Genomic DNA, 13460 nt, shown 5'->3' with positions numbered 1-13460 from the left:
AAGATTACCAAGTTCACTTTTTAAAGTGTTTTAATCAAGGAATGTTGTAGCTTGTGAGACTCAATGTTCCCTCTGCAGTCTATTCAATAAATGTTTCACAAATGCAGTTGATTACGCCTCAAAATTTAACCAACATTGAGACAAACACAAGTCCTGTTTTTTGAATTACTGCTTGAAGAACAGACCACTGCACGGAGATTACACAGAAAACCAAGTGTAGAAAAGAGATATAAGTTTGATTGAGAAATATTTATCAGCAGGGAGGTGGCGTCTTGCAAGTGGACTGTAGAGAATTGTTAGAAACCAGGCAGTCCACAACATTGACTCTGACTTCCTTGTTGTGATAGCAACATAAGAAGTTTTCCTCTCCAAGTCCAATGCACTTGTTGAAAGACAGCCAAGTGCAGTAAAAAGGATCTAGACAACATTGAGGGCTTGAATTAATTGAGTTAAGTTAAAGTCTCAACCCTGTGAAGCACATAATCTGTGAGTGGTTTCTTTTTCACCAGTCAGAGACAAAAACAGGAGAGCGAGTGGTTTACTATAATTCTCTTAATCTTACACTTCTGATTATATAAAAAATAGCATAACATTAATGTTTTTAAAATTTGTAGCATTACATAAATCATCAGTAACGCCCTGATCCTCAAAGGATAAACAAATAATGTATCTCCCACCACTACCCTTTGGCTACATCCTACTATAATGTTTTAGTTTATACACTGTTCCATGGTTTTCGGTCCAAGCAAATAAATTCCAGGCATGACTTTTCATTGCTGTTCCTCATTTGTAGTATTTTAGCAGCCAACTGCAGAGTAGACAATCTGCTTCATGTTTACAACAGCACATTCATGACCTGTGTATGTGACTGGCCATGTGATGTGCATTATCAGGTGTGTCAGTACGCCTTAGCCCCAACAGTACGAGGCTATTTTTTCTACTTCTCTGGCAACACCTTGATCTTAGGGACAGCTGTTATTTTACGCTCAAATTACTGTTCTGAGACTTGCTGGGAGAGATTAAGAAAGTTTCTTTATAAAATACCTAATTAAAATGCACTGGCAGAACATTTTGTAATAATCATCAATGTCGACACACTGCAAAATAAGAAAGAACATCTGCTGAAATAAAGTTGATTCTAATACCCGGACAGGTCATAAAAACATTTGTCTTCGCATGAAGCACTTGTATATTTTTAACACAACAAATGAAATGTGTTAACTGGATTGAGTAACTACAGTTGGTTATCAAATGCTCAGTTGTGAAGGCTTTGCTTGACAAGAACAAAGCATCAGCTAATTTTATGGATGGCTGACTTCAATAAGACGAGGTCTTTGTTCTGTCACTTTAGCTCCATCTTGTCTTTTCACCTCTCTTTCTCTCTTCATTTGCACAGATGAGGAAGGATCTGAGGTACGGACTTTGTTTACACAAAATTAAAGCTGAGAACACAATGAAGAAGACTCTTCTTCCAGGTACACAGGGGATTGTCTAAATGAGCTCTATTAGTGAGCTAATACATATTGTCAGAGTACACAGTATCAAAACCATGTGTGGCGTGGTCCTCTTTTTGAATAATTATGTCCTCAGTGATTCTTATGTGACCACATCACCTCGTGGCCCTGCGCCATTCTTTTCTGTTGTGTGCCATCAACGCTTCCACGACAGTCGGCGTAACAAGGGTACACCCCAGCAAGGAGGCCAGAAACCAAACCTCTCCACACAAACAACAGAGCAGCCATAAAGTCTTTTAAGGTTATGAACCGTACCTCATTCTTTTGTCGTAATGACCAGCTGAGACTGTGTGTGGATGCCGAAGTGGAAATCCATTCTTTATGCATCAACTGTGACGAAGACAATGACAAGTCTTTCTTTTCATTCTCATGAATTTAACAGTCTCTTACCACTTCTTTCCAAACTAATGATTGGTGCATACTAGAGTGCGGATACCTGTCCCTAGTCCGTCAGGTCCGGGAGGGTTTGAACTAAAATCTTGAAATTATATTCAGGTTTGGGTCGGTCACGTTGGCTGGGCGGTATACTTGATTTTCTACACTGCACATGTCTGTAATCAGGGAAAACAATAACTGTGTGTCAGGGACAGGGGAACAAATCCAGTGCAGCTTACGTTAACTGCATCAGGCTCTGGTTAGGTTCGGGTCGGGCGTTGAGAGTTTTCTCTCAAGCTCGGATAAACTCGGAAATGTGGTCTGAGCTGCACTTTAGTATATTCACAATGAGATCACTGGATTTCCATCTAAACTACCAAGCTTAAGGGATGTATACGCTATAAACTACTGTAATCAAATCAGCTCCAAATCACAGGCAACCACAAATTATTTCCAAATCTATTCTCTGGGCATGCGAAGCACAAGAAAAGACTACCCCCATTCCTGTGTTTCATCTCTATCATTTCCATCTCTTTATCTCCACAGCGTTTCCAGTGCAAGCAGGAACCCTGCCGAGTCCTTAAGAAGGTGTGGGACCAATGGCAGCCAAGGAGTGAATGAAAAGTTACAGGGAGCTGAGCAGAGTGTTCCAGACTAACAATTGTGCAGTGCCTCCACAACACCAATTAACATATCACTGCTACAGAAGTAAAGAACCCCACAGTTTTCCACTGGAAAAAAAGAGAAAAAACACAAACACACAGACACACACAGGACAAAAGCAGTGGCAGCTAAACACACGTGGCTGATTTGTGAGGGGATCATGAAGAGGGATCGTAGAGGTGTTCTGTGAACCACAGGGCTGTTTGTTTCAACAGAAAGCAAGCAGACTGAGCTGGACAGTAAAGTACAGAGGAGGAGCTGATGATAGACAGTTTGGCTTTGGTATAGGAATGCACTGCGATGGGATCTGTCAGAACCACTGGGGCATGGAGACTGGATGAAACATACTGGCCGACTCCACAGAGGTTTTTATGAAAAGCACCGCACACACACCTCAGTCCACCTGCAGAGCATTTCAGTCTTTCATCTCTCCTGCTCCACCTGCTGTGTGTGTGTGTGTGTGTGTGTGTGTGTGTGTGTGTGTGTGTGTGTGTGTGAGTGAGTGAGTGAGAAAGTGAAAGAGACATCAGAGACCATGGATGTCTTATTATGCAACCGCCAGCCGTCGTCTCTTTTAATCCATTGGTCCTTTTCCACAAACGTTTTTCTTTTTGTTTCTTTATTTTAAAATTGGAACTGTATCATTGATGAATAAAAACATCTGACTAAAGAAATAGGCCAATGGATCACGTGTTATTAACCATGTTCAAAAGTTAATGACTCACATATGACCCCACAAATATAAACCAAAAATAAAAAGTTCTGTCTGCTATGTTTGGTCCACAGGACGAGACAAACAAGTCCCAAACTACCACAATGGATGAGTACACATAATCCATAATTGTAGACTTGTGTGCTACCCAGACATCTGCGGCCATTCAGGCGTCAAGGTCAGGCGTGCTGGACTCATCCAAAAATGTCAGTGGTTTTCTGTGAACTATGTTTCTCAAGAATGTAAGAAATGTTATTTTATACCATCCTCTATCTAATAACAAAAAGATAACTTTCAAGTGATCAAGTTTTTTTTTCTTTGGAATTTCAGCTATTCACTTTATATTGCGAAGGTAAATGTTGAGTAAAAAGTTCAGTTTTGCATCCTTCACATGTATGAAATTAGACACTAACCTGCTCTATTCTCACATGGAGTCTTTACCAGGGGGGTTTGCAGAAAATACTCAACGTTCTCACAGACAGGTTCTCCTCTAATTTTGGGAAATTTTCCAGAGTGTGTTTTTGCTTTAGAACGTGGCTCAGGCCACTGTTTCTGACCAAACTTGTGACCAAGACAAAACTAACAGATCTCGACCCGAACCTGACAAGCATTCTGTTTTTTGTGTCCATACCTGACACCCAATGTTTTCCCCGATTACAGGCACGTACACTGAAAAAGTATATAGCCCAGCCGTAGTAACCACACCCAACCTGAACCCGAATATCATTTCAAATCTGTTATTTGTTAGAACCTCGACCGAAGCCCTTTGGCTTGCCATACCCAGACCTCCAAAAGATTGCCATCTCATCACTTTAATCTTTTAATTTTTCCTTCACTTCTTTTACCCTTTTATCTTCCATCTTAGCCACCTCTGAATCCATTTCCAAGGCTTTCAAGGACTCTCATATTGGCCAAGAGGAGGTTTGAGGCAGAGGGATGAGGGGAGGTTGACATGATAAGCAGGGGCAAGAGTGAAGACACAGTTCATGTGTTAGCGGAGTGTAGTCTGGAAAGTAACTGAGCTGAGCGGCTGCAAGAACCCAATTAGTGGAGATAAAGGCTTCGGTAGCACACTGACTCAAAGAGATTTGGTATGGATGGCATGCACATAGGCACGGACCTCAACAGAAGATGTGGTTTTAGTGTTATGCTGATGTATCTGGTCCTGTGTGAGTGGGCTTTAGGTCTTTGCTCTCAGTAAATACTGGGAGGCCAGCATCAGTCACTGCTGCTACACTGGCCCTGTGAGAAACCCACAGAAGGAAACATTCTTCTCCGCAGAACACCGACCACCCACACACCCCCGCCTGGCTAAACCTCGTTAACAAACATTTGTCCAGACTCCCTGATCTGTTTTTTAAAAAGTTACATCTCGGTCCAATGCAGCGAAACAGTTAAACCAAACTAGAAAATCCTGTAAAATGCACAGTCCAACACAGAGCTGAACTTCTTTACATCCCATGGAGAAATAGTGTGTGGGTAGAAAGGATAGAAAACAAACAACACAAATAAATTCTAACTTACCATTACTGCATTATAAAAAAAATATATTTTCATATTTAATGGCACAATTTTAATATTCTCTTCCATCACAATGCAAGACAATACACTTACAGTACAACTATAGCAACTTTATAAAGTTATTTTATAACTGCATCAAAGACAAAACATTAAGTTCTTTGTTCTCGTCTGCTCTTGAAGTCTGAGATGATTTTGTTCGGAGTTGAAAAGCCAAAGACATTTTTTCCACATTTTGGGAAATGATGTATCAACTTATAAACAAAAGCATCAGATGTAAACATTTTAAATAAATAGCTTGGTCATATTTTTCAAATAGATTTTAATTGAAAAACATCTGTGTGAGCTGTGTGTGTTTACACCTCCCAGATAGTTATGAAACTGTATGCATGATCTGTAATTTGTGTTTCTATCTGGACTTGAAAGATTGAACAAACTTTGGAAAGCACACCCACAAACTAAAATGTATGTATGTGAATGCATTAAGTTAGACTGGGACTGAGTAAACATGCCCTGACTTAACGATCGGTCTAAGCAGCTTAATATACCAGTGAGCTACACGGTGTGCTCGCCCATCCATCTCACCAACGAATCAATAGCTGCGAGGACACCGATGACAAATGGAGTAAAGTGGAAAAGTAAAATACACAGACCAGTGATCCAAGTGTGGAATTTCTGTTGCAAAGAGCCTTGGAGAAAAGCAATGATGCTGTGTTACTGAGTATAATGTATACTGCTGCCATGTGTTAAAGATATTCAAATCAAACAATCCTTGTGTATCATATGTTAGGTCTTTTCATTCTGCTTTATGTTGTTCAAATCTGTATTGATTAGGTGAGTTGGAATTAACTGATTCAGCAACCAATTTCATATATATCAGTATCTGCCAATATGGGTCGGGCTCTAGTTTAAATATCAACAACAAAACTCTATATAAATGCCAATGAAGATACCAACCTCTGCATAGCACATATGTAACACACAGCCTACACATTAAATCAAACATGTAAACCCACCCACAAAATAACATGCCTGCATAAACACATGGTGCATGAATACACCCATGAACGAGCTTCCCACAAGGAAATTCACATATTAACATAATGCATTGGTGAAGCCAAACACACAAAGAATGTGTTGGTGACAGAAAACTGGGAGTAGGATGGTGATTCATGAGGCTTGTGCAAGGTTACATTGTGAATAGGATGGCATGTTTAAGTTCACTCTTCATTTCCTTCCTTAAACCCCCCGAAGCTGCCAACCTGTAGAAGTTAGTCACGCAGATGTAAACTGTAAAACTGTAAACAAGGGCAAAAAAAACAAGAATTGCTCAAAGGAGCAATGGTATGAGGAAGGAATGAAATATGTTTTCCTCTCAGATCAGTCAAAATGAAAAGAAAACTGTATGAGCCGATAGGCTCTTCGAGTGAACCTTCAGTTTCTTATCAAGCTCGACGGGCCTCACATCTCTACTGCCAAACATTCTGTGGGCGGTCCAGTGTTTCAACTCCGATGTCCAGCCACACAGGCGCCGCGTGAAGCCCAGTGATCAAAGAGAAAGCTCACTACCAAACTTGGCCTGTGTTGATCTTCCAGCACACTTCTGTGTCATCAGGACCCCTGATGTTGTTGTGAAAGCGTTAACAGACGTTTCTCCTGGTGGTCACGCAGAGCTCGAATCTCACTGTTTGATAAAGAAGATCAGCTAAGACTTTATGCAGGATTAATTTGTATTAAATGAAAAAGAGGAAGTAAATACAGTAACGGTGATCACCATCATCAGCAGAGGAATACAGTTTAGCTTGGCTTGTGTGTCACATGCATTTGATAACGCTGTGAATGGTAATGCTGTGTTCCAACCCCAGCGGTTTTCATGAGGAAGCGGACGAAGATCAAGAGCCAGACAGAAACCCAGAAAACTGTGGAAGCAAAGCTAAGATGACAAAACAGACCAGTTTAAACCACACCACACAGGTTATGGACAGTAACTTACAAATGCACCCAAAACCGGTCTTGTTTTCCTGGAGCCGGACATAATTCTGGCATTAGAGTCACTGCTCTCCTAGTGGCAGCCATCCAGGCCTCTCCGTCCCACTAGTAGATGTAGCAAACAGTGAAAACAGATAATTCTCACACACACGCTCACACCCATATTAAATGCCTGTAAGAGCCGTGATTAATTCCAGACAGATAAGGAGCTTCAAAACAGTTGTTACTATAAAACTTCAAGTCAGAGTATTTGCACTACAAGCCTTATGAGTGGAAATTATCTTGTTTGTCTTCTGACAGTTCTACAGCATATGCTGCTGGAATTAGAGCGGCAGTGACGGCCTGGTGTTTCATCGTAGGCGAGCGGTTTGAGAGGTGAGGTGCCCGTGGGCTGTCTCTACAGCTCTGCTCCTTGTATTGTAGCCACGACATGCCGCAGATTACATAACCCTGCCACTGTACGGCCCTCAGGCCTCAACTATCTGCTACTGTAGCCATGAGACTGTCAGCGACCCCCCTTCCCCCACCGCTGCATGCATACACAGAGCTTTCGCATAGTTACACATACACACACACACACACACACACTGAACTCTGAAAGTCACACACACACACACACACACACAAGCCTGGTTTCTCCAGTATGCAGGGAGGCGGGCACAGGCTGGTTTCACACTCATGGTTTAGCTATAAAGTACACACACACGGACACACACACAAATAAATGCCACATGACTAAGTGAATGACACGACAGTGCTCGCCTTCACTACTGTTCTACCATGTGATACAGAACAGCAGCTTAGTCAGGAGACTGTTAATAAACAGCAGACAGAAGGAACTACAGGGAAACTACAGCAGGAGATTAGCTGGGAGGAATGGTGGTGACCATAGTAGACTGTGCAGTTTCTTGATTTCCTTTAGAATGTTACGTAACATTCATTCACATATATGGAATTTTGCACTTCAGAGGATAATGGGATACAAATCTTCATCAAATGATCAACACTGAGTGTGTTGCTGCAGATTAAACAGCCTGATGTCCTGCTCATAATAAGCAAAGATGGCAGTGAATTAACGGAAGATAATGTTTTTTGACTCTAACTTACTTCCTCTTTTGATGAGAACAGACATGCCTATTTATTTTGGGTTATCTACAAAGTAGAGACAAAAACTACTAAGAATGCAACAGTCCACAGTCCCTTTGGTCACACGGTTCAACGTTAGGTCTCCTCATCCATAAAGTCAGTTTGGATTCACTGACTGTATCCAACTCATCTTGCTCCAGTCAGTTGACACAATGATCCAGGATATAAATCCTCCACTGTAACTTTGAAGCAGTTTAAATTGGCTACACCACGACGTGTCACCTGGGATTTAAGACTGACCCTGCCTCAGTCAGTCAGACACACACAGTAGCGTTGCAGCCTTGTAGTGTAAAATAATAAAATGTCCCAAAGAAACGATCAGAGGTTAAATGTGAAACTACTTAACACAGAAGGATTAATTATAGAAAATGATTTATTATTAAATAATTTCAATTTTTGTCCTCCTCATAAACCCTTTAGAAAAGCAGTGTCCACTCCAACAAACCTGTGGTTAATCTGTGTCTGTATCTAGGTGCTTGTTTTTCATGTGCTCTTACCTGAGAAAACATAGGGGCTCAGTGTTCTGCAGATACTGGAGGGTAACCTTGAATTTGAATCCTACGCTGAGAAAGCTCTACTGACCTTTGTGTTAAACTGATTTATTTTAAATTCTGCAGATTCACCGAGAAGTAACTTTGAACCTTTTGTTATGTGATCAGATCAGAAGCAGACATAAAATAAAGAATTGTCATTGATCTTCGTAAGCAGTTCTGCTGGTGCTGAAATGAATAAGCTCTTGTTATTCTCATGAATAACATGCATGGCTAATTCAATTAACAAGCAATATCTCAGCTAATGCTCAAATAGAGGAGAAAAAAACAATAATTTGAAGCTCAGTTTCTGCTGAAACAATTATTCAATTTCAGCGTAAATCGAATCTGTTTGAGAGCGATTGACGGAAAGGCCAGCAGTAAATCGATTTAGCGCATCATTCTATTGGCATGGGAAATGTAAACATGCTCATCAGCCTGAACATTAGCAGCAGAATTAAGGGAGACGTGGAAATGTAGCTTTGGTTTACAACAGCATGGCAAACATAAATACAGAGGAACACATAAAAAACCATTTAAAGGAGAAGAGAGGAGGAGGAGGAGATTTATTTGTTCTCTGACCTGAGAGGCAGATGAAGGTCATGTAGTCTCCCTGACCGCCAGTGGCCAGGAAGGGGATCTTCTTCTTGGTCCTCCGCTTCACCTGCACAGCAGCGAGCATCTTCTCGTCATGGGGTATGAACACCTCCTTGCTGATGGCCGACTTAGCACTCATCTCTCAAGTGGCAGGAGGAGTGGAACAGGTGGCAAAAAGGTCAAGTGGGGAGGAACGAGATCCACTCTTCACTGTGGAGAAGACGAGAGGAGAGAAACAAAGCAAATGAAACCAAGCAGAAATGGCTTGGTTGATATAAAAGTATCATCCGAAGAAATAGTCCCTGTTAAAACTGTTGACAGGGTGTTCTGGGGATTATCTAAAATTACAAGGACACCGATACTGAAGAGAGATGGTGTGAGCTGCACAGAGGAAACCTTCACCTACACTGCACTCAGATGTCTGAGATGGGTAAACAAAATATAACCAAAACCATCTGCATGGCCAGATAGCATTAGATCAGTGGTTACCACAGAGCACAGGACAATGGCACTGAACCACCTTCACAACAGCAGGGCGAAGAACATCATAAAAGACATCACACATCCCGAACACCCCCTCAGCTCCATCCTCATACACCCAAACAGCATATGCATTTTTTTGTTCATCATACTCATCATACCACTTAAATGCACTGTGCAATATTCATATTATTTATCATACTTATCTACATCAGGAACTTTACGCTACTGTATGATCTTTACACTTTGTTACCTTAACCTGCGTTTACCGATATATTTATTAAAGAACTTTATTTTATATTTCTGCTTATTCAAAAATAAAAATTTTTACATTTTCTTAATTAAATATTTGTATATTTTTCTTTAGTAAAACTTAATAGAAACAATTTAGATTGAGGATGACACTGTTCAGGATTGTGTGATGACAATAAAGGTCTTGAATGTTTTGCCTGTGACCTATAAGGCCATAGAAAACTAAAAAGAAAACACTACAGTGTATTTTTGAAATGACTTCTGGTTTTCGTACTTCAGTTAATTTCACCAATGCTTGTGTTAGTCTTTGGGGAGTCACTGCCCCCAGTTTTTAAACCACAGCAGAAGTGTGTGTTTTACTTTAATATGGATCAGTTCTTATACAAAGATAAAGATATTGGATATAAAATGATATTGAATGAACAGGAGAATTCATTCCATTAGATTTATGTCTTTTGTGTTTTCACAGCCTCAGTCAAATCACTTCCAAATGTACACACAGCCAATCTCGACTGGTGCACTCTCTATTGCTCACAGTGTACAGCACATTAAAGTAATGACTGAGGGAGTGTAGGGTCCCAAATGGAGAAATGGCTGCATCTCTCTGTGTTACAGCCAGTCTCCATGCTCCATCTCTCTAAATGCTTTGCCAATGTTCTTCTTGGAAGCACGGCCACTTGCAGAAATGAAATGACTTCAGCAGACACTGTTAAAGAGTACTGGTAAGTCTCACTGATACGGAGCATCAATCATGTCTCTACTATTACAGCCAAAGTCTACTGCAGAATTTATATTTCTTGGTGACTGCGAACGTGCTTTGAAAGACGCAACACTACGTCTGTCTGCGTTTCGGAGAACTGTGATTGTGCTTTAGTACAGGATTCAGATGTAAAGAAATTGGGAAATTCATTGAAAATCGCTCTCATGAGGACGATGGAGCATAATCATCTGCTCATCCACATATATTCGCTTGGGACGCACAAGCACTCTCAACAACACACCACAAAGGCCGCCCAGATGATCCAGTCAGTCTCAGAGACTCTACTGCCAGAGTGCAAAACAATGCCTTAATCAGACCAGGCTTCATAATAAACAACAGAAATCCCTCAGTCACTTTCTGACAACGCTGCAAATCAAGTGCTCAGCAAGTAAACAGGGTCAAAGTCGAGATTATCAAACCTTCTCCACACCCAAACTTAGTGGCTGAAAGGCTGCCATTGTTGACTGGTGGTCCTTGTTAAAGTAGGATTACTTCGAGCCAGAGAGAATAGTTTAACAGCAGGGAACATGAAACCTACACTCCTAAAATATAATGCAATCTATTAAATAGCCCTGCAGTCAGAGGTACTTCCATGAGGCAATTATTGTTCATTTTTGGTGAGTGTATGAGCTCTATGGTCATTTCTAAAGACAGCATTTTGTGGTGGTTTCATACTGAATTGCATTACAGGGACAATGTGAGCTGAATCATTAACGCTGCGACAGTCACCTGTAGTTTCACACTACAGGTTTCACATCAGTCACAAGGCCACATATCATACACATTGTGTGTACATCCCCTCTGAAAAAGGTCAAAATACACAGAGAATATTATCCTTAAAAGAACCACATTGCTTGTAAAAGCAGCATATAACAACCTACAACTGAATTTATTGTAAAATGTATTAACCTTATAATAAGTACTGATTTAAACCCAGGATCAGCTCTGAAATCCATTCTTTGACAGTATGTGCTGTGCAAGGAAGAATTTTCACTCCATCAAATTAAGCACAAGTGTGCAATGAGTTTGTGTTGTCCTGTCCCTCACACAAATTGTTATTGCTCATTTTCTCAGATTGCAGATGCCGTCATGACACACAAACATTTGTACAATAAAGTTCAAGACAATAATGTTTTTAGTACCCCTCTGAATCCTGCAGCAAGTGCAGCGCAGACCTGAAAGAGCCTTTAAAAGGTCTAGAGTCTAGATTTCATTTTGATTAGTGTGTAATGGTCTGTTACATAAAATCGCTGTGTGAAACGTTCATATTTAAAAACAATCCACCACATTGCACCACCATATTTCTAAAGTAGATCAGAACAAACTGGCCGTAGAGATGGAATTCTATGGTTTTATGTTATTTGAAGGTCACCACAGGTTTTTTTACACACTAGGAGAAGAAAAATGCATCTTCATAGCTAGATACCATTAAATCATTCACACTGAAGCGACGTGTTTATTATTGTTACCATGACAACCTACAGGGATGAGCACAACAAAACTATGTGGCTGTTTAGATTTAAGGACTTGTTGCATATACATGGCTCAATGCATTGGATTAAATGTGGACTCAAATTTGAATTAAATGTTAAAACATTTATCGGTACTTACAATGAAACTCAGTTTTTTGTGTAAACCTATAATGTTTGTAATTCAAAGGATTAGTATAAATAGTAGTAATTGTATTAATAAATGTGTTTTTCTTTCTGCACTTGTTTCTGTATAAGACAGACATTTACAGCCTTCTTGAATATGCTTCTTTTCTAACACTCTCCCTTCCTCTCTGCTCTTTCAGCAATGCAATACTTCACAGCAAACAAAAACCCAGGCCAAGTAATTAAAGGAGGTAATAAATATGTCTGTTTGGAATTCAAGAGATGTCCAACATCTCAACACGGAGCTAGAAAAGTTTCCGATAAAAATGTGACATTATTGATTACAAACACAAAAATGTTTTGCACTCAAACCTCTATCAAAGGTACGAAAGCTCATTCAGCTTGGGCCTTTTTAAAAGGAGCCAGATGCAAAGTAATAACTGTGCAAAACTGTGCTTTTTGAGTGCATGTCACACTAAGCTCTGTTAAAGACTGCATCTCTACTGTGCCTGTTCAGCAATCACAAACAGAACAGCACTAAAAAGAACTTGCACATTGTGTCCTCTGAATAACAAGCTTTTCAATATCCAGAGGTCAGCTCAGAATTCAGCATTTACATGTTAACAGAGGAAGGTAGTTTCAAAATGTTCTGTGTATCTGTGCTTTCAAACCTTCTCTACACCGTGAAGCCAACAGGGGCAACAGGGATTTTCCCTGTGTAAGAGCAAAATAATTCTCCATATTATTCTGCGATAACCAACCTACACATACATAATCATCTGTATTCATACTCATTGACACGTGCACAGTTACAGCGTACTACACCCTCTCCCCTGGCAATCCATCCTTTAATGTCTCCTTCCCTTCTCATTTAACCGGATCGCACAACGAAGAAAACAAAACCAGAAAATCGAAATGAAATGGAGAAAAGTCACTGGTCTTGTTGCTCTCAGCGGAGTTCCTCTCTGTGGAAGCCCTAATCCATCTCCCCCTCTTCTCCACCATTCGCCAGCTGAGACGGAGGGCTGCCCACATCCCCCTGCAAGCTGTCACCAGGCAAAGGGGAGCGCAGATCCCCCCTCAGGTGGCCCACTGAAGCATGATGGGAAAGAGGGCTAAGGGGAGGGGGGATGCGAGGAGAAAACAAGGAGGAGGAGGAAGAGGAGGAAAGACAGGAGCCTGCAGGCACTGAAATGTAGCCAGCTACAATGCATAGCTTAGGGTTCAACTTTGAGCAGTCTTATGCAATGCTCACAATGCGCGGCTGAGCAGTTGTATTGTTGGGAGCCAATGAGCTGCTGTGGCAGTGAGAACGGTGAATGTATAGTT

The 13460-nt window shown here is 40.8% G+C and overlaps 1 protein-coding gene and 1 long non-coding RNA gene across 5 annotated transcripts in view; both read right to left on the bottom strand.

Annotated features, from left to right (window-relative positions):
• Positions 1–13460, bottom strand: part of stxbp6 (syntaxin binding protein 6 (amisyn)) — a 54869-nt gene that overhangs the window by 35034 nt on the left and 6375 nt on the right. For all 4 annotated transcript variants that reach the window (XM_069535111.1, XM_069535110.1, XM_069535112.1 and 1 more), the window contains exon 2: positions 9030–9254. In XM_069535111.1, the coding sequence (XP_069391212.1) occupies positions 9030–9183 (154 nt within the window). In that variant the 5' untranslated portion in view covers positions 9184–9254. The remainder of the gene's footprint in view (positions 1–9029; positions 9255–13460) is intronic.
• LOC138412159 (uncharacterized) lies at positions 1264–9023 on the bottom strand. The gene is made up of 3 exons (XR_011244641.1): positions 6776–9023; positions 6557–6701; positions 1264–6466 (listed from the first exon to the last, which is right to left on the bottom strand). It is a non-coding gene; the product is annotated as an uncharacterized lncRNA (long non-coding RNA).

This window comes from Paralichthys olivaceus, chromosome 12, assembly GCF_024713975.1.
Source record: "Paralichthys olivaceus isolate ysfri-2021 chromosome 12, ASM2471397v2, whole genome shotgun sequence".
Taxonomy (NCBI): Eukaryota; Metazoa; Chordata; class Actinopteri; order Pleuronectiformes; family Paralichthyidae; genus Paralichthys; species Paralichthys olivaceus.
The sequence above is the reverse complement of the archived record's forward strand: the minus strand, read 5'-3'. Positions and strand labels throughout refer to the sequence as shown.